A 25,439-nucleotide genomic window follows, 5' to 3' on the forward strand; every position below is an offset into this window, starting at 1 on the left:
GCGATAGGTACGGTACCTAAGGGCCAACCCAACCAACCAGTCAGGCAGGACGCAAGACGCGCACGCAACCCGCCATCTCCCTACCCCATCACGGCCCGCCATGCCGGCGCACCTAGGCCGAGTTCGCCCGCGTGCGCCGGAGATCTCTGCCCCGACGAGCCAGCCAATGGCCCGCGGACGCGGTGCCGGACGACGGTGGACCGCACGCACCCACGCACGAGTTGTGAGAGCTTGTCGGCATGCATGTGCGTGTGCATGTATGTGTGGGGGAGGGGAGGGGGCGGTGCTGGCTGGCGCTGGCGCTGCTGCAACCTGCGCGTGCACTGCCCCGCTGCGCTGGATCGCTCCCGTCCTGTACCCCGATACTTTTGGGGCGAGGGTGCGTGCGGCCTGGCAGACGGGCGTGCACTCGTGGTAGGTCGTCTTGACTAGCGGTACGTAGGTCTTGACGTGCGTAGGGTATGGGGCGCCGAGGGCTCCACTTGTACAGGGCTTAGGTAATGATCTGAAGCGTAGATATTTTTTTACATTCATTCGTCATCCGTTGAGATTTCATACTTCCAAGGCCGTATGTGCTCTTTTCGTCTCGCCATCACATGGCTGGCTACCTAGCGCCCTTCCAATATATCCAACGTTTGTTTTTTCCGCTTTCCTTACTTTTAGCTTTCCATGCTTTTTTCGCCCCAAGCGTAAACGCCTCTGTCTCGACTTGAGATCAAATGCTCGATAGTGTTTCCCAATCCAGCATTCTGTCTGTGATGCTTTTTGTCATCACAAATCAGACGCCGCCTAGTAGATGAAGGGGATCATCACGTAGCTCTTGCGCTTGTACGCCGCGCCAAACTCCTTCCTGTATCTCCTTTCCTTCTTCGCCGCCCACGCGGCCATTTGTGCGCCCGCGACCAGCACGAAGAGGCCCGTGGCGTAGAAGGCGGGCGTGCTGATCAAAGCATTGACAAGCCACACGCCGCACCAAGAAATGATCTCGAACAGGTAGTTGGGGCAGGTCACCCAGCTGAAGCCGAGGCCCTTGGGGATACCGCGGGCGGTGGGGTCATTGGCAGGGCGCAGGCCGCGGAGGGTCAAGTGCGTGGATAGGTTGCCAAGCTCGCCAATGACGTACAGGGCGACGGCGACATTGACGGCGAGGAAGTTGCTCCCAATTGTTCTGTACGAGGTTCCGTACGCAAAGTATGCCAGGTTCAGGCCCGAAAGAAGCCAGTAGTGACCCGAGTTCTTGAAGATGTTGAAGGCAGGCATGGTCGCGTTCGAGAAGCGGTGCACGAAGATGGTCTCGAGCTCGCGCTTGACGAAGTGGACGACGACGAGGATCAACGAGAGCTGCTGCAGGTCGGTGGGCTCTGGGATGGAGGACGGAGACAGAGTGGGTGTGGGGTAGATGTACGGCCGGAGGTACCACACCAGCAGGTGGAGGAGGATGGGACCCGCATACTCGGTCAGGAAAACGGTGCGCCAGGCAATCTGAGGCCCTGCAGATGGCGTTCATCAGCTTCAGCTTCAGCCATTGTCGCGCGATGTGTGCGCCATCCTTACCCAGATCCTTGACCGTGATGGCACTTTTCTGACGGAGACCGGTCTGCGCAACGAGCGTCTTTGTGGAATTGGGCACGACAGAGCCATCGCTACCCTTGGCTATGCGCAGGCGATGGACAGAGGTGCCAGTGGCCGCAGCGAGGCGTTTGTAGAGCTCAGCGGTCGAGTCCGTGAGAGCAATTGAGGTGTCGGCGGGGAGCCTTTTGATAGGCTTGCCTGAGCGGGGGCGTCAGCTGGTGCGGGGCAATTGGGCAGTGCGGGATCGTTACCTCGCGGCTGCACGACGAGAGAGATGTTTTCGGTGGCCATGGTTGTGTTGAGATGGAGAGGTCAAAGGTCGAATTGTTCTATCCATGGACGGATTGTCGGCAAGACGCTTCCCGGGCCCCACACGTGATGGGTTGTCGTCATATTCCATCTCTCTCTCTCGCATTGACGGTGCAAAGGTCGAACGGGGAGCACGGGGGCAGTGTTTCGGAAGTGCGACGCAGAGAATACGACTCTGACAGCTTTGACCTCCGCATTATCGTCAACATGTCTGCCTCGTGCAGCCTCGTCATGCTCCACCCCAGTTGCCTGACCGCCGAGTTTTGCCAGGCCTTCGCTCTCACCGGATGCATTGTCAGCCGCCCCACCGCAGCTGAACCCAATAGCAGTCAATGTGCCCTCGAACAGATCAGCCTTGGGTTGTCAGCTTCGGGACTTCCGAGAACGCCATGATATTGTCGGCCGCACCATTGGCTGCGCTGCTAATGCGCATTTCTCCGTTTGGTGCCATTGCCCGCCATGTGGCTGGCTAAAAATACTGCGGCTGAGTTGCTCCATGGATCTCCACACACAACTCATATATCTGCTCTCGCCCAAGACGCTCCATCTTCTCCCAAGCACCTTCCATTGTTCCATTGCCTTTTGCCCTGTATATCGTCTGATACCTCGACCAAGTACATACTTACTATTAGGTTACCATCCCTCCTAATCCCCTCATAATACCCGGCCTCATCAAGGTATGTCTTTGTTTGCTTTGCTTCTGACGTTTTCGTGTCTTGTCACGCCTCACGTCATTCCACATCCCTTTCTTTTGTGGCAGCCGCAAAAGGTCATCTTTCAGCTTACCCCGCGTCTATTCTCTGGATATAATCTTCCCCGCAATGCCTTTCCTTTGATGCAATTCTTCTCCACCAAATATCAAATCCTAACCGAGTCCACTCAGCCATACACATCATGTCATCCACCTTTTCCAACCAACCTCAGGGAGTTTCTACTCTCGACAAGACCATTAAAGAGGCCAGGACTCATGTCTCGAAGCTCTATGATTTCATTAGTCATGCTGCAAAACCAGTGCCTACCGCAACGGGCGATGGCACCGAGTTAAACGACACCGATTACCATACAGATGCTTTTGAAGCTCTCGAGGCTGGCCTCGCTGATCTCTCCCACATGGGCATCTCTGACTTTAAGACCTTGGAGCAAGCGGCCCGGACCAAGCTGACCGGCGAAGTCACGAACGACAAGACGTACTTTATGGAGCATTTGATCCAGACTGCAGCGAAGCTGCCGCAAAATCACAAGCTTTCCAAGAAGCTTACCGACACCTTCCTCACCCAGCTGTGGACCGACCTGCAGCACCCTCCCCTCTCCTACCTTGGCGACCAGTTCAAGTACCGTCAAGCGGATGGCTCCTATAACAGCTTGAAGCATCCAATGTTGGGCGCCGCAAATACGCCCTATGCTAGAACTGTAGCACCCAAGGCGCCCCAAGCTGCTGCGTTGCCGGACCCTGGCGTCATTTTTGACAGCATCATGGCGCGCAAAGTCCACAAGAAGCACCCCAATCAAATCTCCAGCATGCTTTTCTATCTCGCATCTATCATCATCCATGACTTGTTCCGCACAGACCATGAAAACTTCAGCAACTCGAAGACGTCATCGTACCTGGATCTTTCCCCGCTGTACGGTAGTAACGCCGACGAGCAGAAGGCGATGAGAACGTTCAAAGACGGAAAGCTTAAGCCGGACTGCTTTTCCGAGACACGTTTGCTGATGTTCCCTCCCGGCGTTGGTGTTTTGCTAATAATGTTCAACCGTTTTCACAACTATGTTGTGGAGGAGTTGGCATTGATCAATGAGGGCGGCCGTTTCACTAGGCCCGCTGAGGGAGTTAGGAGCCCTCATCTGACGTTGGAGCAACACGACGAAGAGCTATTCCAAGTTGGACGTCTGATCACATGCGGGCTGTACGTGAACTGCATCTTGCTCGACTACGTCCGGACAATCCTAAACCTCAATCAAACCGATGACAAATGGGCACTCAACCCTAGGGCCGACATCCCCGGCGTCGAAACCGCCTGTGGTAACCAGGTCTCGGCCGAGTTCAACCTAGTCTACCGATGGCACTCGACCATCTCGGACCGCGACGAGAAGTGGATGGAGGAAGAGCTTTGGCAGGGGCTGTTCCCTGGAAAGAAGCCCAAGGAGGTCAGCCAAAGAGAATTCTTGACGAAGCTGGGCAAAATGGAAAAGGAGACGTCCCCAGATCCTATCAAGCGTCCTTTCCATAACATCACTCGCAAGGCTGATGGCACGTTGGACGATGACGCACTGGTAAAGATTGTGACTGAGGGCATCGAGGATTGCGCAAACTCATATGGCGCTCAAAGGATTCCTACCGTCATGCGTGCCATCGAGATTCTTGGCATGCAGCAGGCACGAGCGTGGAATGTCGCTACGCTGAACGAATTTAGGAAGTACTTCAAGCTCGAGCCACACAGGACCTTTGAAGACATCAATTCAGACCCGCATGTGGCCGAGCAGCTGAAGCGCCTCTATGACCACCCGGACCTTGTCGAAATGTACCCTGGGTTGATAGCCGAGGAAGCCAAACAGCCAATGGTCCCCGGCTCTGGTCTCTGCCCGGGCTACACTATTTCCCGAGCTGTACTCTCAGATGCCGTGGCTCTAGTCAGAGGCGACCGCTTCTACACCATTGACTACCACCCGAAGCAGCTGACTAACTGGGGCTACGCGCTCGTTGAGTCGGACAAGGAAATCAACAACGGCGCTGTCTTCTACAAGCTGTTCTTGCGGGCATTCCCGAACCACTTCAAGCAGGATTCCATATACGCTCATTACCCGCTCACGGTTCCAAGCAAGATGAAGCAGGTTCTCGGCGACCTTGGTAATGCCCACAAGTACAGCTTCGACAGGCCGCAGTTCCTTGGAGTCCCCAAACTCGTCTACTCCTATGCTGCGGCAGAAAAGGTTCTGGGCGACAAGGCAACCTTCAACGTCACGTGGGGCCCTGCCATTGAGTTCTTGATGGGCAAGCCCGCGAAGAACTTCATGCTTGCGGGAGACGGCTACGGGAACGAACAAAGCCGCAAGATGATGTCAGACGCGCTGTACATCAAGGATTGGGAGAGGGAGGTCAAGGAGTACTACACTAACATGACCACACGGATGCTGAAGGAACGATCCTACAAGCTCGGCGACCTCAACCAAGTCGACATCATCCGCGACGTCGGAAACCTGGTGCACGTCCGCTTTTGCGCCGACCTGTTTGCCATGCCGCTCAAGACCGACGAAAACCCACACGGCATCTTTACGGAGCGCGAGCTCTACATGATCCTGGCCGCGGTCTTTACGCTCGTCTTCTTCGACCTGGACAAGGCCTCGTCCTTCCCACTTCACCAAAAGGCGCTCGCGGCAACACAATCACTCGGCAAGCTCGTCGAGATCAAGGTCAAAGAAATCCAGGCCGGCAGCGGCCTCCTTAACAGCGCCGCCTCAGCCATCTTCCCGAAAGAGACTCCCCTTGCGCACTACGGCAAGCACATGATCGAACGCCTCCTGCACAAGAACGACGACGTGAAGGACCTCGTCTGGGGCCACATTCTGGGTACCGCGGGCGGCATGGTGCCGAACCAAGGCCAGCTCTTCGGCCAAACAATCGAGTACTTCCTGAACGAGGGGAAATCCCACCTCCCCGCGATGCGGAAGCTCGCCCTCCGTGACGACCCCGCCAGCTTCGACACGCTGATGAAATACATGCTCGAGGGCTCGCGCCTCGGCGGCGAAACGGGCGTCTTCCGGCGGGCAACGCGCAGCGCCAGCGTCACAGACGGCGAGAAGACCGTCTCCCTCGCGCCCAACGACGTCGTCATGGTGCACCTGCGCGCGGCGTCGCGCGACCCGGCCGCGTTCCCTGACCCGGACAGCGTGAAGCTGGACCGCCCGCTCGAGCGCTACATCCACCTTGGCGCGGGCGCGCACCAGTGCCTCGGCCTGCCCATGATGCGCGTCTCGCTGACGGCTATGCTGCGCGTCATCCTGCGCGAGTGTCCGGGCCTGCGCACGGCGCCTGGCCCGCAGGGGGCGGTGGGCAAGGTCGAGAAGCCGCTGGATCCGGTGCATGAGGCTGCAAATGTCAGGTACCATGGCTATTTGACTGAGATGAACGACTCGTTCTTCCCGTTCCCTTGTGGTAGGTTTTCTTCCCTCCCCTCATCTCTCTCTGCTTTAAAGGCATATGCTAACGTGTTGTGTGTAGCACTGAAAGTAAACTGGGATGATGCGGACCAGTCGACCGCTGTCAACGGCACTGCTTCCTCGTGAACTGAGCGTGTGAGCATAGATGGATTGGTGGTTGGGAAAAGAGAGGGATGAATGAATGGATGAGAAGAGACGGCAGACCGTACCTCACCCTCTACACGAATAACGCAGTATCCATAGTGTAACGATACCTACGATGCACGCCCAATTTAGGTTTTACATAGCATAAGTGTAATGAACCAATATTCATACGCTCGCACTCGCATTGCATATCATGTTCCCGCGCAAACATTCAACACACAACAGACAAACAGACAAACGAAGCACATTGCCCGCGCGTAGAATCATCGATTCGGGTATCTCAACGAGCGCGCCCAGCAGTCAGTCTCGGCCGCTCGCTTTTCTGGCCCAGCTACATACTCGGTCTTAAAAAAAAAGCGTAGGTCAGTCGGTCCATCGTCGTCAAAGCCATGCGCTATGTACATACATAACAATTCGTCCCGTCAATGAATCAGTCCATCCATCAGTCAAACACAATCAAAACAATCAAAACACACTCAAATCCCCCTCGTACACAGCACACATCTCGCCTTGCCCAACCAATCACCCTCCACACGGACACACGCCTCCCCTCACCTACCTTACCCTACCACACCCTACCCAACAACGCCAACATCCCTCCCCGCAAACGTGCTCATACCCCACAGCGTCATTGGCTCGGCGCCCCCCGCAGCCGCCGCAGCAGCAGCCACGCTCTCAAAGAGCCCGTCATCCAAGAGCGCGACGCCCTTGCTGCGCAGGCCGAACAGCTCCCACGCGCGCTCCTTACGCACCTCCTGCACGCTCAGCTGCCACTGCGGCGTGCTCTTCAGCGGCCGCCACTTCAGCTTGTCCTGGCCCTCCTGCTCGCGCAGGTCCACCAGCTTCGCCGTCGAAGGCAGCCGCGTCAGCTCCTGCAGCGCCAGGCGTTGCTTCGACAGCGCCCCGCCCGGCTGGTAGTGCTGTTGCTGCTGGGCCTCGTTGGCTGCCACTGCGGCGGCCGCCGCCGCTGCCGCAAAGGCCGCGTTGCTGCCGTCGTTGGCGTTGTTGTTGTCTTTGCCAATGTCGGCTTGCCGGCTGCCGCTGGCCTTGGAGAAGGCTGTAGGAGCCAAAGGCGCTTGCAGCCACGAATTCGCCGCCGCCACCTTCGTCACTAGCTCGCGTTTGTTTGCGTTCCGCAGGTACCGGTTCGCCGCCTCCAGGTAGCGGATGTCGGTGCGCAGGGCGTCGATCTCGCGCTTCGTCGCCACCGTCTTTTCGCCCACTTCGCCCTTGCGGCCCGGCCCGCTCGCCGCCTCGGCCGCCTTCGCCTGCTCCGCCTCCGTCTTGTACTTCTCCTTCTCCGTCTCCAGCGCCGCGAGGTCGCGCACTTGCGTCTCCAGCGCTTCGGCGAGCTGCTTCTCGCGTGCCTTGGCGTCTTCCATCTTCGTCTCCAGCTCCTTGATGCGCTCGGCCTTCTTGCTGGCGTCGCGCGTGCGCGACTCGAGCAGCTCGATCTTGACCGTGGCTTCCTCGTAGCGCTGCTCTTGGAGCTTGAGCTGCGTGGCGCGCTCGTGGATGTCCTCCTTGAGCCGCCTGACTTCCTCTTCGGTGTCGATGGACACGATCTTGCTGTCCTGCAGCTCCTTGGAACGCAGAACCCAGGGCGCCGTCGTGCGGTCAAACTCCACCGTGACGTCGAGGTCATAGGTGAGGTTGTTAAGGTCACCAAGCTTCTCGTTGAGTTGGCGGAGCTTGGCGTCAAAGGTGGTGTAGAGATCAGACTCCAAGGTTTGGAAGACAATCTCGGCAGTCTTGAACATCGTGGTGCGAACTTCGCTGATGTTGACAGGCTCCGTACGCTCCTCTTGGTGCATGAGCTGGTAAAGGTTTTCGCCAAGCGCACGTCCATAGCGGGAGAGCTCTTCCGCCAGATCCTCGCATTCTTCAAAGGCCTGGAACGTTTCGCTCTGCAACGTGAGGTACCTCGACTTCAAGTCGTTAATGGCACGCAAAGTCTTTCCAATGACCACCTTGGCGCTGCGAGACTGTGCGATCATAATCTCGGACTTCTGAGTGAAACGCTCCACGCTGTCATCCTCTTCGTCGGCAGAGGCGGGGATACGTGCTTGCACATCCGCCTTGACGAGCGAAAGAGCAGCGGCGGTAGTTTCCAGATGACTCTGCATGACCAAAGTGCGCATGATAATGTGGTCCGCATAGTTTTCGACTCTGTCTTCAAGGTGAGTCTCAGCCAAGTGAGACATGACAGCGATAGACCTAGACACTTGTCAGCAACTATCATGTTGAAAATGGGACGTGCAACATACCGGTGCAGCTCCTCAGCGACCTGCCTCTCCTTAAGCTCATCCCTCTTCAAGCCCTCAATGTACCCATTGAGCGCACGCTCAACAGGTTCAAGCTCGTACAGGGTGCCTTCAAACTTCGCAAAGCGATCCAGCGAACAGCCGGAGATGGTGTTGACAAACCTATCGCACATGGCCGAGACCCAGACAAGCTTGTCGAGAACATCGCACGCTTCGAAAATCTCCTCATCGCCGCTGGAAGACTCGGTGTTGACCTTGGTTCTAATGAAGCTAGCCAACAGCTGAGCCTTGAACGTGATCCTCTTGAAGCGCAGCAACGCGAGAACAGATTCTCTCTCCGAGTGGAAGGCTTCAGGAAGGAACAGCTGAACAATAGACAGGTGCTCGGCAGCTTCTTGAGCCTCAAGCTTACGAAGTTCCATGTCGATGGTCTTGACCTTGGTGTTCGTCGCAGAGACCTGCAACTGCCTGTTCAAGTCCATCATCACCCTCGATCGGCTGTTCAGTTCATTTGCTTCCGTCTCGCTAATCTCCTTCGAAGCCCGCATGTCTTCCATCTCAGACTGGAGGCTGATAACCAACTCGCGGAAGCGCATGATGGTATATTCTTGATCCGAAATAGACTCATCTTGCTGCATGGCCCGGCGACCATACTCCGCGATAAGAGAGTCCTTGAAATCAAGCTGCTCCTGAAGTTGTTTGGCGTTTTCGACATGGTTGACTTCGAGTTCATCGTTGAGCTCCTTGAGTGTCTCGAGCTCTTCGTTGGCGACGACCAATTTTTCAATGTAGTCATTCAAATGGAGGTTCTTCTCAGTAAGCTCCTCAATCATATCTTCTGCTCCAAGGGCCGTGTCGAGCTGTTGACGAAGATCTTCGATGTGTGCCTCTGCATCGGCGTATTTCACCTTGATGTCGTCGAGTTGCTCCTTAGCACCTGAGAGTTCTTGAACATCTTGCTCCAAGCTCTGTAACTGGTCTTGAAGTTCCTCTTCCTGCGCCTGGGTGATTTCTCGGAGTCGCAGAAGTGCCTCGCGCAATCTTTCGTTCTCCCGTTCCATATGCAGCCAAGAAACGCTTGTCCGTTCCTCTTGGTTCGTTTCTTGGCCCAGTTCCTGGTTTTCAGCCTTCAGAATCTCATTCTCCAGCTCCAGTTCCTCAAGTCTCCCCTTGGTAGCTTCAAGGTCCGCCTTGTAGGCCTCAGTTTGTTCTTCGGCCATTTCGCGGTCAAGCGTCGCCATTTCCATGATTGAATCATGTTCGGCTTGCACGGCCTCGATCTGCTCAAGGGCCTTCTCAGCATCTTTCAGCTGTTTCTGGAGTTTGTTGTTCTCTTGAGAAAGCGGCTGAATCTTGACTTGCAATTTTTGAATGATTGCTTCGAACTTGTCTTTCTCTTCCTGAACGCCGGTTAAAGCCTTTATTTTTTCTCGATCCTCATTCCGTTTTTGCTCCACTAGCCGTAGTCTTGTCTGTAGTTCCTGTATCTCTTGGTCTTTTTGGGTGACCGAAGCGCTTACAGCACGTTGTGCGTTCGAGGGAGCCGCGGGGGCCACAGTTGGCGATGAAGACGTACGGCTACCTGCACCTGGTGGGCTCGGCCGCTTCGCAGGGCCTGCTCCACTTGACAAGGATGGCCGACTCTTCGCTGCAGTTGTAGTGCTGTTATCGCTACTGCCTGCTCTAGCCAAACCTACACGAGCGCCGCCTAAAGAAGGCCGGGGAACATGTCCTTTCGCGGCTGCTGACGATGCAGGAGACGGCGTCGACTTCGATGACGTTGATGTGGATGAAGCGACATTTGAAATACGTCTGTTTGGTGCTGTGGTTGTTGAGGCTGCCCCTCCACTTACACTCGGACGTGGAGGTCTAGAGATGCTTCCGGACGCGGGGCGCTTTGTGGGTGACTGATGTAACGTTAGCAATTAGACGTTCAGAACTGGATTGGCTGTCTTACTCCTATCTTCGACCCAGGCGCTGGACTCCTGGCGTCCATTGTCAAGCTGCTTGGCCTCGTCCCGGCCCTCGGCCTCGTCGTTGCTTCGGCAGTCATACTGCTCGGTCTCGGCCTCCCTTGGTCTACTGAGCCAGCCGTCCGCGCTCTTGCTGGCGCTGGCCTTGGTGCCCTTGCTGGCGGCTTCGGCTCCTCCAGAATGCGCGAAATGCCACCTTCACGGAGGAACATGCCATGATCGGGCTCACAATCGAAGTATCTCTCTCCCATCACCGATCCGTCGTTCTTGCCGTCCGGTCCATCGAATTCCACACCAATCCATAGTCCAGGTGCGAATTGGGTGTCGCCTATGAAACGGATGTAACCAACACGCTTATCGTTGAGCTCGATGAGCTGACCAATCTTGATGCTAGGGGCCGCCATGGTGGATTACTGCGAGGCAGGTTGACGGCTTCCAGAAGGGTGGGTTCACGGGTTCACGGCTCCTTCGCGGCGACGGTGCTATGAGCTGTTCATCGGTGAACGACTGTCGGTGTCCTAGCCGCAGTGGTGAAGGAACGGCGGGGTCGCGACAATGCTGCGGGCCGTGGCGGGACGAACGAAGGGGGTGCTTGTCGTGATATGGCCTTTGTCCCACGACCTTGGCGCGGTCGGCGTTGTTGGCCGTCAGAGGATTGCTCAGGTGCTTTCACAAACATCAAGCTCCGACCACGCGTCAGGGCTCAAGGGTCCTCGCGTATCACGTGATGGTTCCTGCGTCTGCGGCAGTGCTACCCGGATGCGTTGCGATCTCGTGTAACGATTCACAAAGCTTTTTTTGTGTCGACCAAGCGGAAATACCTCTAACACTAACAAGAATAGAATCTGAAGCCAGTATGAAAGACTATAACGCTATCATGAAACACGAGGCTCTAGCTATGTGCGAAGCTACCCCTGCAGCCCATCAGGCCCCGCTCCTACAACCCCACGCCCTCCTGAGAAGTGACAGCATGTAATCCAACAGGAGCACTGTTACGAAAGTTAAGTTGGGTACACATTTAACAGTCGTTCCCTAAATCTAGACAGAACAACTCCTCGATCAAGCTGTCAACTCAGCAATGCGTCGCTCGATGTCTGGCACTGCCCTCAGCTGAAGGTCAAGCTCTTCCTTCTCACTGTTCAAATTGTCAGACTTAGCAGCCTCAGTGCAGCACGCATGAAGGACAATGACTTACTCTTCCAGTTGTAGTCGCCTTTCAGCATCCAGCTTTGTGAAAATGTAATGACCTTGCCCGTCGAACTGAAGGATGTTTTCGTGGTACTTCCACAAGCTTCTCCTGTGACTGACTGTCATCAGAGTGATACCCAGGCGCTTAGCCTCATCATACATGATCCTTTCAATCTCAAGTGTAACGCTGCTCGTACACTCATCTAGGATCGCATATTTTGGAGCGTGGTAGAACAGACGCGCCATGGCCACGCGCTGCTGTAGACCGCCAGACAAGACATCAGTCCACTCCTGCTCAGCATCCCAGCCGCCGGGCCGATCAACGATGCCTTCGATTTCGACTACGGAGAGGATGCGGTACAAGTCATTGTCGGTGATGCCCTTGTCCCGCATCTCACGCAGCCCGTCCGGGTATATGATTTGCTGGCGGAGAGAACCTCTTGAGAGATAGGGTCTCTGCGGAATGTAAAAGATGTCCTCGAATGGCGGTTTCCTCACCGTTCCACCATAGACAGGCCAAAGGCCGCCCAATATCCGGAAGAGGGAAGACTTGCCACAGCCGTTGGGTCCAACGATAAGCAGATGACCACCCGGTTTCACTGTGAAGCTCAATGCTCGAACCAGAACATCGCCATTTGGGGATACAATCGGTACGTCGATAAATTCGATATCCTCGTCTTCTGAGACCTGACCTCTGCCTCGGAGGACGACTGCATTCTCCTCTGTGTTTGCAGATGACACCAACTTCTTCTCGAAATGGCCGGCTTGGACTTCTTCCATGACGTCTAGCAGAGTCGAAACGCGTGAGGTGTAACCAGCAAGCTCGGTTATTTCCTTGTAGGAAAACATTACTCGACCAAAGGCATCGGACGAACTAAGAAGCATGCGACGGTTGGTGACGAAGCCTGTGATCACTTGATCAGTGACATCGTGTCAACGGAAGAGCGTAATTACTCACTTTCTGTTCGATCACCCATATTGCTGCCACCAACACCGGGTATCTTGAAAAAGACGGGTACACTGCATAACATCAAGCCTAAAGCACCCCAGAAATACTTGATGACGAAATCTTCCATGACTCCGTGGTAGAACCGCCGCCTCAGTATCCGGTTCACGTGCTTGATAAGCGTGAAGTAACCTTTATCCAAGTTATCTTTCTCGGCCTCATGTCCCGAATAGAGCGCCACCTCTTCGCTGTAATCTATCAACCTCGAATGTTGAAATCTGAATTCGCCCTCGAGGCGTGCTTCATCTGCAACGTATCTGCCGAATGGCGGGGTCAAGGCTCGCATCACACTCGCGGAGAGCTGTACAACCAAGCTCATAAAGAACAGACCTTCCCCGCCGACACTTCGAGAGAGGGAGTAGTTGTATATGACCATGTCCAGAACTGGTTTGGCAATGTTGGAATACAGCTCAGCGAGGCTGTTAGAGAACTTGGCGACATCGACAGTAATCAGTTGGTCTGCATTCTTTATTCGATCGTCAAGGGCTGAAAGTGTGTAGAAGGTCATTTGTGAGAGGTATTTGTTGTGGATGTAGTTTGTCAGACGCGTACGGTATTGCAACGATAGCTTGCATTGGTGATATGAAAGCTGTAGTTTGATTAGCAGCAAGTCTCAACCAACGTGCTGTAGGGCGGATACCATCGAGTTTGTAAAGGTCGCAGGGATCGCCACGACCATCCACCATACCAGCCCAGTCAAGAAGTCCTTACCCTTGCCTCGAACCAGATTGCTCACGAGCTTTCCATCTAACTCGGCGACATACAGACTGATGAGAGTCCGTAGTACGAGGAAGATGGTATGGCTGATGAGCAACCTAAGTTCCTTACTCCGCCATCCTGGTATCACGATCTGCAGCAACCGAAAAAGATTCCGGAAGAACTCTCGATTCAGCTCGACCTTCTTCCTTGATGTAGCTTCGCCTTCGGTGGCTCCAGTCCCAGGTTTCCTACGCGCTTCGGCTTCGCGCACCGAGGCTGCCTTCTGTTCCGAGATGGCGCTGCGAATACGGTTTATGAGGGCGACGAAAAGTGTCAGGTAGACGGCGCGGGATATCCTCGTCCGATGTTTGAGATACAGCGCTGTGAACTCGTTGACGAGTCCTTTGAGCGTACGGTCCGGCGGAATAAGCTTCGACTGGGCGGCCATGGTGTAGCACTGGGCTCAGAACAGCACCTGTGAGCTCGATTCTTTGAACGTTTGGTTGCGCATGCTCTATGCTTCCGATGGCGACGTTGCGGTCGTGAGTGATGCGCGGGAGTAGTGAGCTGCCCGCATGTGATTGCAAGCGCCTCGGCTCCCCGGATTTTGCATGACTCGGGCTCCAGTCTTTCTGTCCCCATGACCTCATACGTTACCTCCACTGTCCACGACATTTCAACCTATCTTGATATCCATCTTTCGCCGACATTATACATCAAGAACTAACACACCTTAACGAGGACCGCTTGAAAGCTAGCGCATGGCATCTTGTATGAATATGCTACTAAATTTCATCAAGTATCAGTGTTTGTCATCCTTGATGTGCAATTCTTTGTTAAACTGTACAAACATGAGCGTCCAAGATGCAAGTGTTCAAAAGATTTGTGGTAAGCTCTTCTCTTTTGAGCTGTTGTGTTCATGGTCTCAAGGCGGAGTTGGCCCTCGGTACGCGTACCTACTGAACAGCTGGCCTATCTAAACGACCAACCAATTAACCAGTCAATACCCGGATGCACTACAAATACCTACTATCGCATCGAATCATTTGTGTTGCTGCTACACTCTAACGCTCTGCAACAATATCGAAGCTTACAAGATGGATGCTGAAGGCCCCGGATAATTTGCCCACCCCCCTTTGGATATTTTGCCCATCCCTTCCACCGCCTCCTAAATAGGTAAATTCTAGCAGAACCTACCTAGATACGTAAGGACGTAAGCGCGCGAGGACGTAAACGCGCGAGGACTTATAGGCGGGGAATAGGAATAGGCATCCCCCTATTTTATACTAAAAATTAACTAATAAATTCTATATCTTTAACCTCGCTATTATAGCGCGTCAGGCAGGAAGACCGTAGCTATATACCTCTAATACAGATAGGTAGGCGGTACTAGAGATTAGACAAATACTCTTAGGCGGTACGGCGATTAATAGTAAGAAGATAAAGAATAATAAATAGAATTATCGTTTACGATTACCCGAAAAAGCTTAGCGGTTGCCTTTCTTAGTAGGGGGTGGGCAAAATATCCAAAGAGGGGTGGGCAAATTATCCGGGGCCATGCTGAATTATGGCTAAACATTACCTTTTTAGTCATTTTAGCAACTCTTCTTACCGCTCCCTTCCTATCTCGAACTGCTCGCTGCTGGTTTTCGGTCAATCCTAGCCTGCTCGACACCATGAAAGATATAATCAGAGAGTTTCGCTATGAGAACGATCCAGCTGTTCAGTTCGAAGGCGCATCTGCCATCTGGGTTTATTTGGCTCCTATAATCTCTGCCGGCACTTTTTATTTCCTTGTCGAAATTATGATTGATCCTGGTCTTATTTTATCAGAAGGTGCTCGCACCGGTATCTCTTTTAGTCTCCTCGCTGGTCTTATCCTATTCGCTCTGATGAGCGGATATATGCAACCCCGCACGGCACCTAAGATTCTGATCATGTTCATCCTCTTGCGTATCCATTATTGGATTTTTCATTTCTATATGGCGAGTTGGGATCCTCAGCGCGACATCGTAGCTAGGGAGGTTAATGTCTCGTATTCTTTTGTATACTTCGGGAGCACCTGTCCGTTAACTTTTCTGGGTCTACTGCTTACCGGTCTCTGGCATACTCCTGACTACGATCCAGAACTCGTAAATATTTGTACCCTGCAACAAACCTCTGGAACCATTTAGCTGACTTTAATTAGGGTTGTAAAAGGCCCTGGCTCGGGTCTTACAAGGCCGAATTTTTAGCCACAGTTTTTATTACAGCGCAAGTTCCTTCACTTACGCTGGTCGGTCCGCTGTTTCTTATTTGCCGGAATTCCGATCAAGAAACGCAAAAGTACTTTTTGGAAACCTGGTCTCGAATCGGAATAAATTCAGGGCACCCTACCATCCTGCAGACTATCCTGATATCGGAAGTTATGGTTTTACCTTTCATGCTGTTATACCTTGAACTGGGTCAATCTAGTCTTCCTACTAGACATGAGTAAGTTACAAACCAGAGTCTTACCGAAAGAAAAACAATTTGCTTACTGTTTGGCCTAGGTATCGTAAACACTATAATGACTTAGCCGTGCAGGGGAGGAAAAGCGCGTGATATCCGATCCGTCCAATGACGATGATGAAGTTAATCTTATTTAATTTTTGCGATACGAGGCCAATGCGATCACATTCCGAATTTTACAAGTTTTGTATATTTCAACTGAAAGCTGGTTGGTTTCTCGTTGATCGCCTGTGTTGTCAGAGTCCTGAAGTAGGGAGAACTTTCTCGGACCAGTGATGGACAGTACCAGCTAGGCCGAAGACAAGTATCATTATATTACAATGAGACAAAGGCGAGGAACCTCCTAGGTCAGCATAATTCAGATTGATAGGATATTAACAATCATTTACCTTTTCTGTCCAGATCTATCGCATCTAACTCAGTGCCTTTCTTTCATGACCTCACTCACTTTCATGCCTTCAAAAAAATCACTTTGACTATGGCCCTTCAGAGTTTATTTACTTCCTGGTCGCAGCAACTGACCGGATTAACTGTCGGAAAGGCCTTTTTACTGAAACTCCCTTCGACGTGTGTTCATAACTTTAAGTTCGATATCATGATACAAGTTGGTTTTCGCAATCTAACTTGACGGGCGGGGTTTTGTAGTTTCCAGAACACTATGAAATAAATGTTCATGTGGCTCAACTCCATGCGCGATATCAAAGCATATTTCTCTAATCTATAGTTCTATCTTGACGTGTCTATGGAGGGATTCAGCAAGGCGTCTTGACGCTATTCAAATGACTACATATTGGTGCTTTTACGCCCCACTTTAACCATTTCAAAGCATCATGACATGAACGACCCTCGAAATGCACACAACACCATTTTCCCCTCAACCGCTAACTGATTTGTCACTTCAGGTCCGAGACCGCGACCCAATCAGCTCCGTCCCCCTCAGACTCAATCTCAGCCTGCGTAAACTGAGCCTTATCTTGCTTAAGCTCGGTGTCTTCTGGCCGAGGCGAAGTCTTGCCGTGCTCAGACTCACCCGTAGTCTGCTGGCTAAGTTCATCTTCATTCTGCCTAGATCTAGGCTCTTCCTGCCTAGGCTCAACCTCATTCTGCCCAGACCCAGCCTCCATGTCCACAGCCCTATCAACAGCTTCCGCATCTGCAATAGCTCTGCGGATCCTATAACCTTGTCAGTCTCTCTGTACCATGCCAAGCACCGAAAGCTCTACTTACTCATCTCTCGTCAAAAGATACCGGTTGCAGAGCGTGAATATGAACACCTGCCAGGCAAGCGGGCCGAGCACAAAAACAATAAACAGGAGACTGGCATTTTCGGTCGAAAAACAGTAGTCGAGCAAGCTGGAGAACCACGACGGAAAATGCTCTTGCCATAGCGCCTGCGCGCAGGCAGCAAATGTTAGAAGGCCTAGGAAGGCAACGAATTCAGCCAGCATGAAAAATGCGCTGTAGGCGAAGATGCCAGCCAGGAAGTCCTTGTTATATGAGCCGCGGAAAGGGCGAGGAGTGCGATCCTAGATGAAAAACTAGTCAGCACAGTAAAAACAACAACAAAACCCACACAAGCACGCGTAGGTAGAATGGAAAGATACTCACTTTGCTCTCGTCCCATTCCTCCGTCTTCGCCAACCCAGCCCCAACTCCCCACAGAATGAGCCAAGTGCTGCTAGTCACCAGCCAACAAAGACACCCGAGCCACCAGCTACTGTTCGCACTTGTGGCCCACTCGAGAATCATGGCCAGTACGCTCACGAGCACTATCGTCCGCGGCATCTTACTCGCCATCGACGCCTTTATGGCCGTGCCTAACGTGGCTAGCAACGCGCAAAATGCCACGAAGCCTACAGTTGAGCTGCCGCCCAGGAGGACATAGAGCGGATGCGCGAGATACACAGAGAAGCATAAGTAGCCCGAGAGGAAAGGGAGGACATAGACAAGGCTAGGGCAGTCGAATCTGACGGCTGGGCCTTGCTCGATGATGTATTTCTCGGCCTTTGACTTGGTGGTGGTGGTGGACTCGCGCTTATCTTCCACGTAACCCTCCCACCAGTGGGCAAAGGGCCACTTGCAGCTGCGATCGGAGGAAGCCATTTTGCTGGGACGTGGTTAGTTGAGTGTTTGGTCTCGGGTACTTGAGAATAGGCCACATACACAAAGCTTTGTTAGCCTGTCTACTAAAACTGCGGAGTGTAGAAGCGAAGGGTTGGTTAGTGGAGGGTGGTTTGTAGCGTACAGGATATGATTTAAGAGAAAGAGAAATGACGACCCTCTTATACGTCCTGAAGTCATCGCGGCTGGTTCCGAGGATTCAGTACCACGGTTGATGGTACACCATAATTCCGCGGCACGCAACCCGAGAAAGCAGACAAATCACCAAGATACCAGATAGCCTGTTACCCTTGTAATCGAGTATCAACAAAAATCTACAATATCTAAGAAATTCTCCTCATTTAAGTCACTATACTAAACTTGCAAAGAGTGAGAGGTAGTATATACATATAAAGACAGAAAAACACAAAATATAAAAATACTTTTTTAAGGTACGGGAGTGGAAAGGCACAGAGGCATAAGAGTATTCCTCGAAGGTACGAGGGTGAAAGGCTCGAGGGCACGAAAGCGTCCTATGGTGGTATAAGAGTATAAAAAGTGCGAGGGCACGGATGTATTCCACGAAGACACGACGGTATAAAGATGTGAGATACGAAAACATTCTTCGAGGGTATCAAGGTATAAAGCAGCAACAACGAACGAAAGCAACTCACAAGAGTATGAGGATGCGAAAGTGCGAGGCATGGAAGTATCTCACGAGGGTACGAAAATAAAAGATACGAAGATACAAATGCATCCCACGAGAGTACGCCAGCGCAAAGTTGAAATCGCAAACCAGCACCCCTAACTACACAGACGCTGCAGCCGCACCGCCCGACGACAGCAACTGCACGCACTCATCGCGCTGCGCCACCGCTGCCCAATCCAGCGGCGTAGCGCCCTGATTATCGCGCACACCAGCATGCGCCGCAGTGCCATTGTCCAACAGCAGTTCCACAAGGCGCGCTTTCGGATCATTCGGTACTGCAACCGCATAATGCAGCGCCGTGGCCCCCTTCCCGGGCGATGTAGCAGCAAGATCCGCATCCGCAGCCGCCAGCGCGGCCAACAGCCCGCGATAAGTATTGGGGTTGGGGCGGTTGCCCACTTTGCCGCCGAAGCGGCTCGGTGTCTGCGGGGGCCGCCGCCACGTGCAGGCCGCATATAGTGCTGGCAGGAGCGCGCTGCCGCCACAAATGCGGTTGGCGCTTTGCAGACCTGGCTTTTTCGCACCGTTTAGGTGTATGTCCCAGGAGCGGCGCGCGTAGCGGGCGAATGGGTAGACGGCCTCAATGTCGGTGGGCTCCTCTTTGAGGGATTTGGGTCGGTCGTAGAGGTGGGTGGCGAGCTGGTCGAGAGGAATGGAAGGGATGTCATGGGTTTGCATGGGGCCGAGAAGGAGGTATTGCAGGCAAGTTGTGGCGATGTGGTTTTGAGCCTGGCGAGGCGGGCTGCAGACAGTTTCTTTGAGGTATGCTTCAGCGGAGTGATGTACTATGCGGACTTTTTTGTTCTCTTGGTCAATGACGACTAGGCCTGCGCAGAAGGCCGTTAGATGTTTCTCCGACGGCAAGGCGTCTTTGTCTAGGGAAGAGTGTCGGGCAACTGCCAAAGCGTGACGGAGTTCCTCAACTGTCAACTGGCGCCAGGTGTGGATGATCCAAGTTATGGCTTGATATGCGAATACGCGGTAGCCTTCTGGCTGGCTATCAATCCTCTTTACAGCTTCTTCATAAGTTCCACGTAGGGCGTCACCGCCTCGGGGCAGGTTTTCGATGGCCTTTCTGATTTCTAGAGCGTTGAGTTTGTCTTTAAACATCTCAAGCTGTAGTCTCGCCAGCAGAAACCTGGGCCGCATCAATCGACTAAGTTTTTCAGGCTCACGGCCAAGGGAACGTGACTTACATTCCACCCGCACTCTGTGTCACACCTGCAACTATTTCCTCCTGTAGGTCTGGATCGTTTTTGACGAAGTCGTCGAGCAGCTGTACACTAGTTCGGAGATATCGCTCAATATCCTTGCTGTGGGCTGATATAGTTAAGACAGCACGCTCGGGGAAGAATGGGTTCACGTCAGCGGGAGTACGAGAAGTAAAGAGCACATGAGCCGTGTCAATTTTTTGCAGTTCAGACAAGAACTCGTCCTGCTGTTCTTTGTCGCCGAACTCATCCAAAGCGTCGACAACGATGAAAACTTTCCGGTACTGTTTGATCTCAGCCCCTAAAAGGTCCAAGATTGCCTCTTTCGTTGGGCCTTCCCGGATTTGACGGTCCGCTTCGTGGTATGACTTTGATGAGTCAGAAACCGAAGACCGGAGACACATGGATTGCGTGCATATGCCTGCCAGCAGGTCTGTGGCTGTCTGGATGCTGTAGTCTTTGTAGTTGCAGTATACGCAGAATACAGCGACATCATCCTGATTCGAATACTTCTGGTGGAGGTAGTCAACGCTTGTTGCCGCGAGAATCGTCTTTCCAACGCCTGGGTCGCCAGGGCACCACAGAACTTTGTTGTCGCCAGCAACCCATTGCCTAAATTCGTTGCTCTCTAAGAACCATTGGCCGGTGCCCTCGGTGCGCCTGGCAAGGACGGCGGCTTGTGTGGCAAGAAAATTGACCTCGCTCAGCCAATTGATGATATTTTGGGCCTCTCGCTGCAGTTCACGGGATTGCTGGCTCTTCTGAACAAGTTTGATCTCAGAGATGCCATCAAGGACAGTCCGCAGGCTTTCTCCGAGATCGCCTCTGAGTTTGCGCAGCAGCTGGCTCTGGTCATTGCCCATGGCTAGTAGGAAGAGAATCTCGTACCGCTCAATGGCGGCGAGGATGTTCTGTCTCTCCTCGCTCTTCAATGGAAACGCCATCTTGGATGCCAATCGCTCAATCAAATTTGGAGGATCATTCCGGCCGACACCTAGCTTTTCATTCATGGCTCTGAGAAGCTGTTCGAACTGCTGTAACGGCCCTTCCTCACCTCCCAATGATTGGAGGGCTGAAGACGAGATGCCGCCGCCGGCATCTTTCGGGGTTTTGACTAGGTCTTTTATGTTCTTTAGGATGCCCGAGACGCTATATATCTCCCTTGCCAAACTCTTGATGTCCTTGGAAGCGTTTTTGACGCCGTCGATGTATAGGACAGCTGAACGGGCGAGTTCCAGGATGGCGATAATGCTCGTGGCGACGCCTATTGCTTCCGCCATGGTGGCAGCTCTGTAGAAAAGAGAAAGGAAGGATGGTGCGCGATCTTACTTTTTGTACCTACATGACGACAATGCCCCGCACTATAAGTTGGTGCAGGTGCGATCCTGCGAGACATGGCTAGCTGATGCGGCAGCCTATGAGCAACCTACGCAAGCCTCCAGGACGCGCAATGACACGAACAATAAAGTTTGTACTCTGTAAGGCCACCACTAGGTATCAGCTGGCTCCGCGATCGGTGGAGTGAGTAGTGGATGACTAGGTAGCTCCGGGCCGCGGGTTGTGGCGGGCAAGCGTTGATCCCGCTCGGCGGGCTGGGTACCTACGTAAATTTCTCAGAGCTCCCATCACTCACCACACCCATCACCACCACCACCAATCCAATTCCTCCCCCGACCCATTCTCCTCCACAATGCTGCAGCGCGCCCTCCTCAGGAACTCCCGCGCCTTCGGCGCTCGCGTGACCCCCGCCCCGTCCGCCTTCCGCGTCGCCGCACCCAGGATAGCCGTCGCCGCGGCGCCGCGCTGGTACTCGGCCGAGGCGACGGAGAAGAAGGAGAGCGAGGCTGAGGCGGCGCCCAAGGAGGGCGAGTCGGCCGAGATCGAGAAGCTCAAAAAGGACGCTGAGACCAAGAACAAGGAAGTCGTTGACCTGAAGGTTGGTGCCACCGCCGCCACGGAAGCTACGGAGAGAGCTCGTTGAGCTCTGCACTGCCGTGATCGACGCGTGCGGAGTGCGATGGAAGCCCTCTCCATCTGGCCCGCATAGTCGCAGAAGCAAAACAGCATCGCAGCATCGCCCGCCTAGTCAGCACAGCAGCTAACGCGTCTCACGCCTCCAGGACAAGTACCTGCGTTCCGTTGCTGAGTTCCGCAACCTGCAAGAACGTACCAAGCGCGACGTGCAATCCGCCAAAGACTTTGCGCTCCAGCGCTTCGCCAAGGATCTCGTCGAGTCTGTCGACAACCTCGACCGCGCGCTCCAGAACGTGCCCACCGAGAAGCTGACGCCCGAGAACCCGGACCTCGTGACGCTGCACGACGGGCTCAAGATGACGGATAAGATCCTCATGGCGACGCTCAAGAAGCATGGCCTCGAGCGCTTCGACCCCAGCCCCGAGCTCGAGCGTTTCGACCCCAACGTCCACGAGGCTGTCTTCCAGACCCCCATGCCCGACAAGGAGGATGGCGTCTGCTTCTTCACCCAGCAGAAGGGTTTCTTGCTCAACGGCCGCGTGCTTAGGGTTTGTTCTCTCCCACTTTCTTTCCTCCTAGCACTGGCTAACCTCGTTCCCTCTCTCCAGGCCGCCAAGGTTGGTGTTGTGAAGAACTCGTAAACATCTCACGCCCGCGCACCATCATGTAGAAAGGACCTGCCCGTTACATAATGACGTTCGCCACGCGGCGCTATGCGGCACACCCATATCAGGTCAGGGAAACAGGAAAAAAGAGCGACTGACGGCGTTTTCTTTTAATCTACAGTCTCCATGGTCAGTCAGTCTGGGTGCAGCTCGGCGAAAAGAACGCACGCCAGACGGACGACTCTCGAGACAATCTTCCCATTGTATATCCTCTCCTCTTCCACCACATCGAAGGTAGATGCAGCTCACGCGTGCGCTCTTCCTTCTGTATTTGTATGTATGTACGAAAAAAAAAAAAAAAAAAAACGAAAAAAATAGCAAAGAAACGACCGGAAATGACAACACCTAAAACACTTTCCATGGCACGACCACCGCGACTATATACTTTGAGCGAGCACGCCGCATCAACGACCAAACTACCCTCCGACTTGTATACGTCTACGTAGTATAACACAATACACAGTGCAACAACATGGAATGCATCGTGCACACGACTAATGTCTTCTCCACTTCCCCAGAAAAAATGCCCCCTCTTTTTAGGTATTGGTTCACTTCTTAGCCGCCTATCAGACCGCGTCTGCTATACCCACCGACTACTTCTTCGGCGGTTGTAGGAGTAAGAAGTGGGTTTAACTTCAAGCCTACGCCTAACGCATAGATACATACAGAGACGAGGTGGTATGTATATATGAAGACAAAAAGATGTGAGGAGTAAGAGCACTCTACAAGGGCACGTGGATACGGATGTTGAAGGGTAAGGAAGCAAGTCATCTAGGTATGCAGGTTTGGCACTTTGAAGGATGGGCAATTATCCGGCACCCCCTGAAAGCCACTGCTGCGGATACGTACACTAAGTGCACATACTTTTGCCGCGCGGATAGATAAATCACAAATCTTCACCAGCACGCCTCGGCGGCGTCCACGCCCAGCACGTCGCGTCCTTGGCGGCGGCTGCGCAAACAGGCGCGATGAGGCGGAGGCGTTGGGATGCTGTCGCGCGTAGCCGAGTCACTAGACGGAAGACGCAGCTGGAGAAATGGTTGAGGATAGGGGGAGGCGCAGATGAAGTTGGCACTCTACCTAGGTGGTGACGGTGATGGTGATGCGCGCATTGAAAGTTGTCGCCCGTCGTTGCGAGGTGACCGCGGCCAGCGCCACAGCCACAGCCTCAAGGTCTTGGCGGGCAGGCTTGTGGCTGAAACAGGCCCGAGCGGCCGGGAGGTTCATGCGTCGTGGCGTCGATGACACGGTTGACAACCTGGAAACCCCCACACGGAGTGCAGTGCTACTTGACTCTACAGTACATGTTCAGTCATGCTCTTTGTTGTCGCCGGCATGCTACGCGAGTGTCTCGGTGTCAGGATGTTTAAACGAACCACAGGCTCTTTGCCCTGGCTCCATGTACCGTTGTGCACGCTCTTACATCACAGCTTCAGCGCACGGTTGGCTACCTTAGCTCCGCTTTGAGTAATTCCCACCGATGCTTTGTAATTGGGAGCAGACTTTCCTGTAACTTCGCCCGTGACCGTGGTGAACCTCGACAGAGCCTTCGCATCGTCTACAACTCACTGCCACAGGTTGGTCTGACACGGATTCCTTCATCGCCAGCATCGCCTCAACCGCAGCAATGGCCGAGGTCAAGCAATGGGTCACGTCTCAGGACGGGTTAGACAAGCTCAGGCAGTCCACTGCCGCCATGCCCAAGCCCGGCAAGGGCGAGGTGCTGGTTGAGATCCGCGCCGTGGCGCTCAACTTCCGCGACACTGAAGGTAGCTACGCCTCGTCCCAAAAGAGCAATGCGCATAGACTAACCAGCCCCCCCTTCAGTTTCTATGGGCTTGTACAAACACCACAAGGCCGTCACCGCCGGCGATCCCGAACCCATCGTACCATGCTCCGACTCGTGTAGCATTGTCGTCGCCGTTGGCGAGGGAGATGTTCCATGGAAGGTTGGTGATCGTGTCCTCTCTACCTTCTGCCAGAGCCACGTGACGGGCCAGATCAAGGCCAAGGACATGACCACCGGCCTTGGCTTGCCTCTCCCCGGTGTCTTGCAAACGCACCGTGTCTTCCCTAGCCATGGTCTGGTTAAGGCGCCCGAGTACCTGAGTGATGAGGAGGCGGCCTGTCTGCCCATTGCGGCTGTGACTGCTTGGTCGTCCCTCAAAGGCATGAAGCCCCTCGGCCAGTCCGGCGCTCAGACCGAGACTGTCCTGCTTCAAGGCACGGGCGGTGTCGCCATCAGTGGTCTGCAGATTGCAAAGGCCAGCGGTGCCAAAGGTGAGTGTTGTAGCGCTTCTTGAACATGCGACGACGCTGACTGTGCTAAGCCATCGTGACCTCGTCGTCGGATGAGAAGCTCAAGAAGGCCAAGGAGTTGGGCGCAGACTTCCTGATCAACTACCGCAGCAACCCGGAGTGGCAGGACGAGGTGATGAGGCTCACCAACGACGAGGGGGCTGATATCATCCTAGAGTGCGGCGGAGCGCGCACATTGCGCAAGTCATTTGACTGCATTGCCTTCGGCGGATTGATCAACAGCATCGGCTACCTGTCAGGCAAGGAGGACGAGGCGGGCGACAGGATGAACACTAATCTCCTGGCGCTGAGGCGCAATGTGACGCTGAAGGGCATCATCAACGGCGCCCGCGACAAGTTCGAGGAGATGTGCGACTTCTACGCCAAGCACCAGATCCATCCCGTCGTGGATCGTGTGTTTGCATTCGACGAGTCAAAGGACGCGTTTCAGTATCTGTTCAGCGGGGGGCACTTTGGAAAGGTCGTCATCAGGGTCAAGGCGTGATTAAACGATACGACGGATAGTAGCGATATGGCTAGCGAATGGAAGAAATGCACTCAACACTCGACCTTAACCGCCGATCGTAAAGCCAAGCGCCTAAGCGCACCGGTGGGTGTTCGCTGGCATGCACGCCCAAGGTTGCGTAGCGTGCTCTAGCTGGGGGCGCAGCGCAGCGCG

At 53.8% G+C, this 25,439-nt stretch overlaps 11 protein-coding genes across 11 annotated transcripts; 4 read left to right on the plus strand and 7 right to left on the minus strand.

Moving 5' to 3' along the window:
• Positions 1-789: 789 nt before the first annotated feature.
• Positions 790-1,863, minus strand: K452DRAFT_327032 (uncharacterized protein; the record flags this gene model as incomplete). Its single annotated transcript, XM_033544886.1, has 3 exons — positions 790-1,490; positions 1,555-1,770; positions 1,824-1,863. 3 exons carry the CDS (start codon positions 1,861-1,863, stop codon positions 790-792), a joined length of 957 nt encoding a protein of 318 aa, XP_033397029.1.
• Positions 1,864-2,389: 526 nt separating this feature from the next.
• K452DRAFT_272071 (uncharacterized protein) lies at positions 2,390-6,366 on the plus strand. The gene is made up of 3 exons (XM_033539068.1): positions 2,390-2,558; positions 2,765-6,034; positions 6,101-6,366. Exons 2-3 carry the CDS (start codon positions 2,776-2,778, stop codon positions 6,163-6,165), a joined length of 3,324 nt encoding a protein of 1,107 aa, XP_033397030.1. The 5' UTR covers positions 2,390-2,558; positions 2,765-2,775; the 3' UTR covers positions 6,166-6,366.
• Positions 6,367-6,433: 67 nt separating this feature from the next.
• On the minus strand, positions 6,434-11,060 carry K452DRAFT_251150 (uncharacterized protein). The gene is made up of 3 exons (XM_033538200.1): positions 10,405-11,060; positions 8,451-10,354; positions 6,434-8,400 (listed from the first exon to the last, which is right to left on the minus strand). Exons 1-3 carry the CDS (start codon positions 10,822-10,824, stop codon positions 6,759-6,761), a joined length of 3,966 nt encoding a protein of 1,321 aa, XP_033397031.1. The 5' UTR covers positions 10,825-11,060; the 3' UTR covers positions 6,434-6,758.
• A 209-nt stretch (positions 11,061-11,269) lies between these two features.
• Positions 11,270-13,848, minus strand: K452DRAFT_272077 (uncharacterized protein). Its single transcript, XM_033539069.1, has 4 exons — positions 13,255-13,848; positions 12,567-13,203; positions 11,616-12,513; positions 11,270-11,555 (listed from the first exon to the last, which is right to left on the minus strand). The coding sequence occupies exons 1-4, from the start codon at positions 13,759-13,761 to the stop codon at positions 11,480-11,482; spliced, it is 2,118 nt and encodes a 705-aa protein (XP_033397032.1). The 5' UTR covers positions 13,762-13,848; the 3' UTR covers positions 11,270-11,479.
• Positions 13,849-14,989: 1,141 nt separating this feature from the next.
• On the plus strand, positions 14,990-15,487 carry K452DRAFT_309102 (uncharacterized protein; the record flags this gene model as incomplete). The annotated part of the gene is made up of 1 exon (XM_033543222.1): positions 14,990-15,487. One exon carries the CDS (start codon positions 14,990-14,992, stop codon positions 15,485-15,487), a length of 498 nt encoding a protein of 165 aa, XP_033397033.1.
• A 1,125-nt stretch (positions 15,488-16,612) lies between these two features.
• K452DRAFT_333999 (uncharacterized protein) lies at positions 16,613-17,906 on the minus strand (the record flags this gene model as incomplete). Its single annotated transcript, XM_033545186.1, has 3 exons — positions 16,613-16,976; positions 17,031-17,329; positions 17,412-17,906. The coding sequence occupies 3 exons, from the start codon at positions 17,904-17,906 to the stop codon at positions 16,697-16,699; spliced, it is 1,074 nt and encodes a 357-aa protein (XP_033397034.1). The 3' UTR covers positions 16,613-16,696.
• Positions 17,907-18,618: 712 nt separating this feature from the next.
• On the minus strand, positions 18,619-21,219 carry K452DRAFT_38103 (uncharacterized protein). Its single transcript, XM_033546590.1, has 2 exons — positions 19,809-21,219; positions 18,619-19,750 (listed from the first exon to the last, which is right to left on the minus strand). Exons 1-2 carry the CDS (start codon positions 21,101-21,103, stop codon positions 18,712-18,714), a joined length of 2,334 nt encoding a protein of 777 aa, XP_033397035.1. The 5' UTR covers positions 21,104-21,219; the 3' UTR covers positions 18,619-18,711.
• Positions 21,220-22,021, minus strand: K452DRAFT_38102 (uncharacterized protein). The gene is made up of 2 exons (XM_033546589.1): positions 21,428-22,021; positions 21,220-21,299 (listed from the first exon to the last, which is right to left on the minus strand). Exon 1 carries the CDS (start codon positions 21,888-21,890, stop codon positions 21,465-21,467), a length of 426 nt encoding a protein of 141 aa, XP_033397036.1. The 5' UTR covers positions 21,891-22,021; the 3' UTR covers positions 21,220-21,299; positions 21,428-21,464.
• Positions 21,758-22,749, plus strand: K452DRAFT_288022 (uncharacterized protein). The gene is made up of 2 exons (XM_033540580.1): positions 21,758-22,345; positions 22,406-22,749. Exons 1-2 carry the CDS (start codon positions 22,154-22,156, stop codon positions 22,436-22,438), a joined length of 225 nt encoding a protein of 74 aa, XP_033397037.1. The 5' UTR covers positions 21,758-22,153; the 3' UTR covers positions 22,439-22,749.
• On the minus strand, positions 22,516-22,920 carry K452DRAFT_38066 (uncharacterized protein). The gene has a single exon (XM_033546588.1). The coding sequence runs from the start codon at positions 22,821-22,823 to the stop codon at positions 22,593-22,595; it is 231 nt and encodes a 76-aa protein (XP_033397038.1). The 5' UTR covers positions 22,824-22,920; the 3' UTR covers positions 22,516-22,592.
• Positions 22,921-23,909: 989 nt separating this feature from the next.
• On the plus strand, positions 23,910-25,318 carry K452DRAFT_251161 (uncharacterized protein). The gene is made up of 3 exons (XM_033538201.1): positions 23,910-24,231; positions 24,290-24,742; positions 24,793-25,318. Exons 1-3 carry the CDS (start codon positions 24,090-24,092, stop codon positions 25,263-25,265), a joined length of 1,068 nt encoding a protein of 355 aa, XP_033397039.1. The 5' UTR covers positions 23,910-24,089; the 3' UTR covers positions 25,266-25,318.
• The last annotated feature ends 121 nt before the right edge of the window (positions 25,319-25,439 follow it).

This window comes from Aplosporella prunicola, assembly GCF_010093885.1.
Source record: "Aplosporella prunicola CBS 121167 unplaced genomic scaffold K452scaffold_14, whole genome shotgun sequence".
NCBI classification, from domain to species: domain Eukaryota; kingdom Fungi; phylum Ascomycota; class Dothideomycetes; order Botryosphaeriales; family Aplosporellaceae; genus Aplosporella; species Aplosporella prunicola.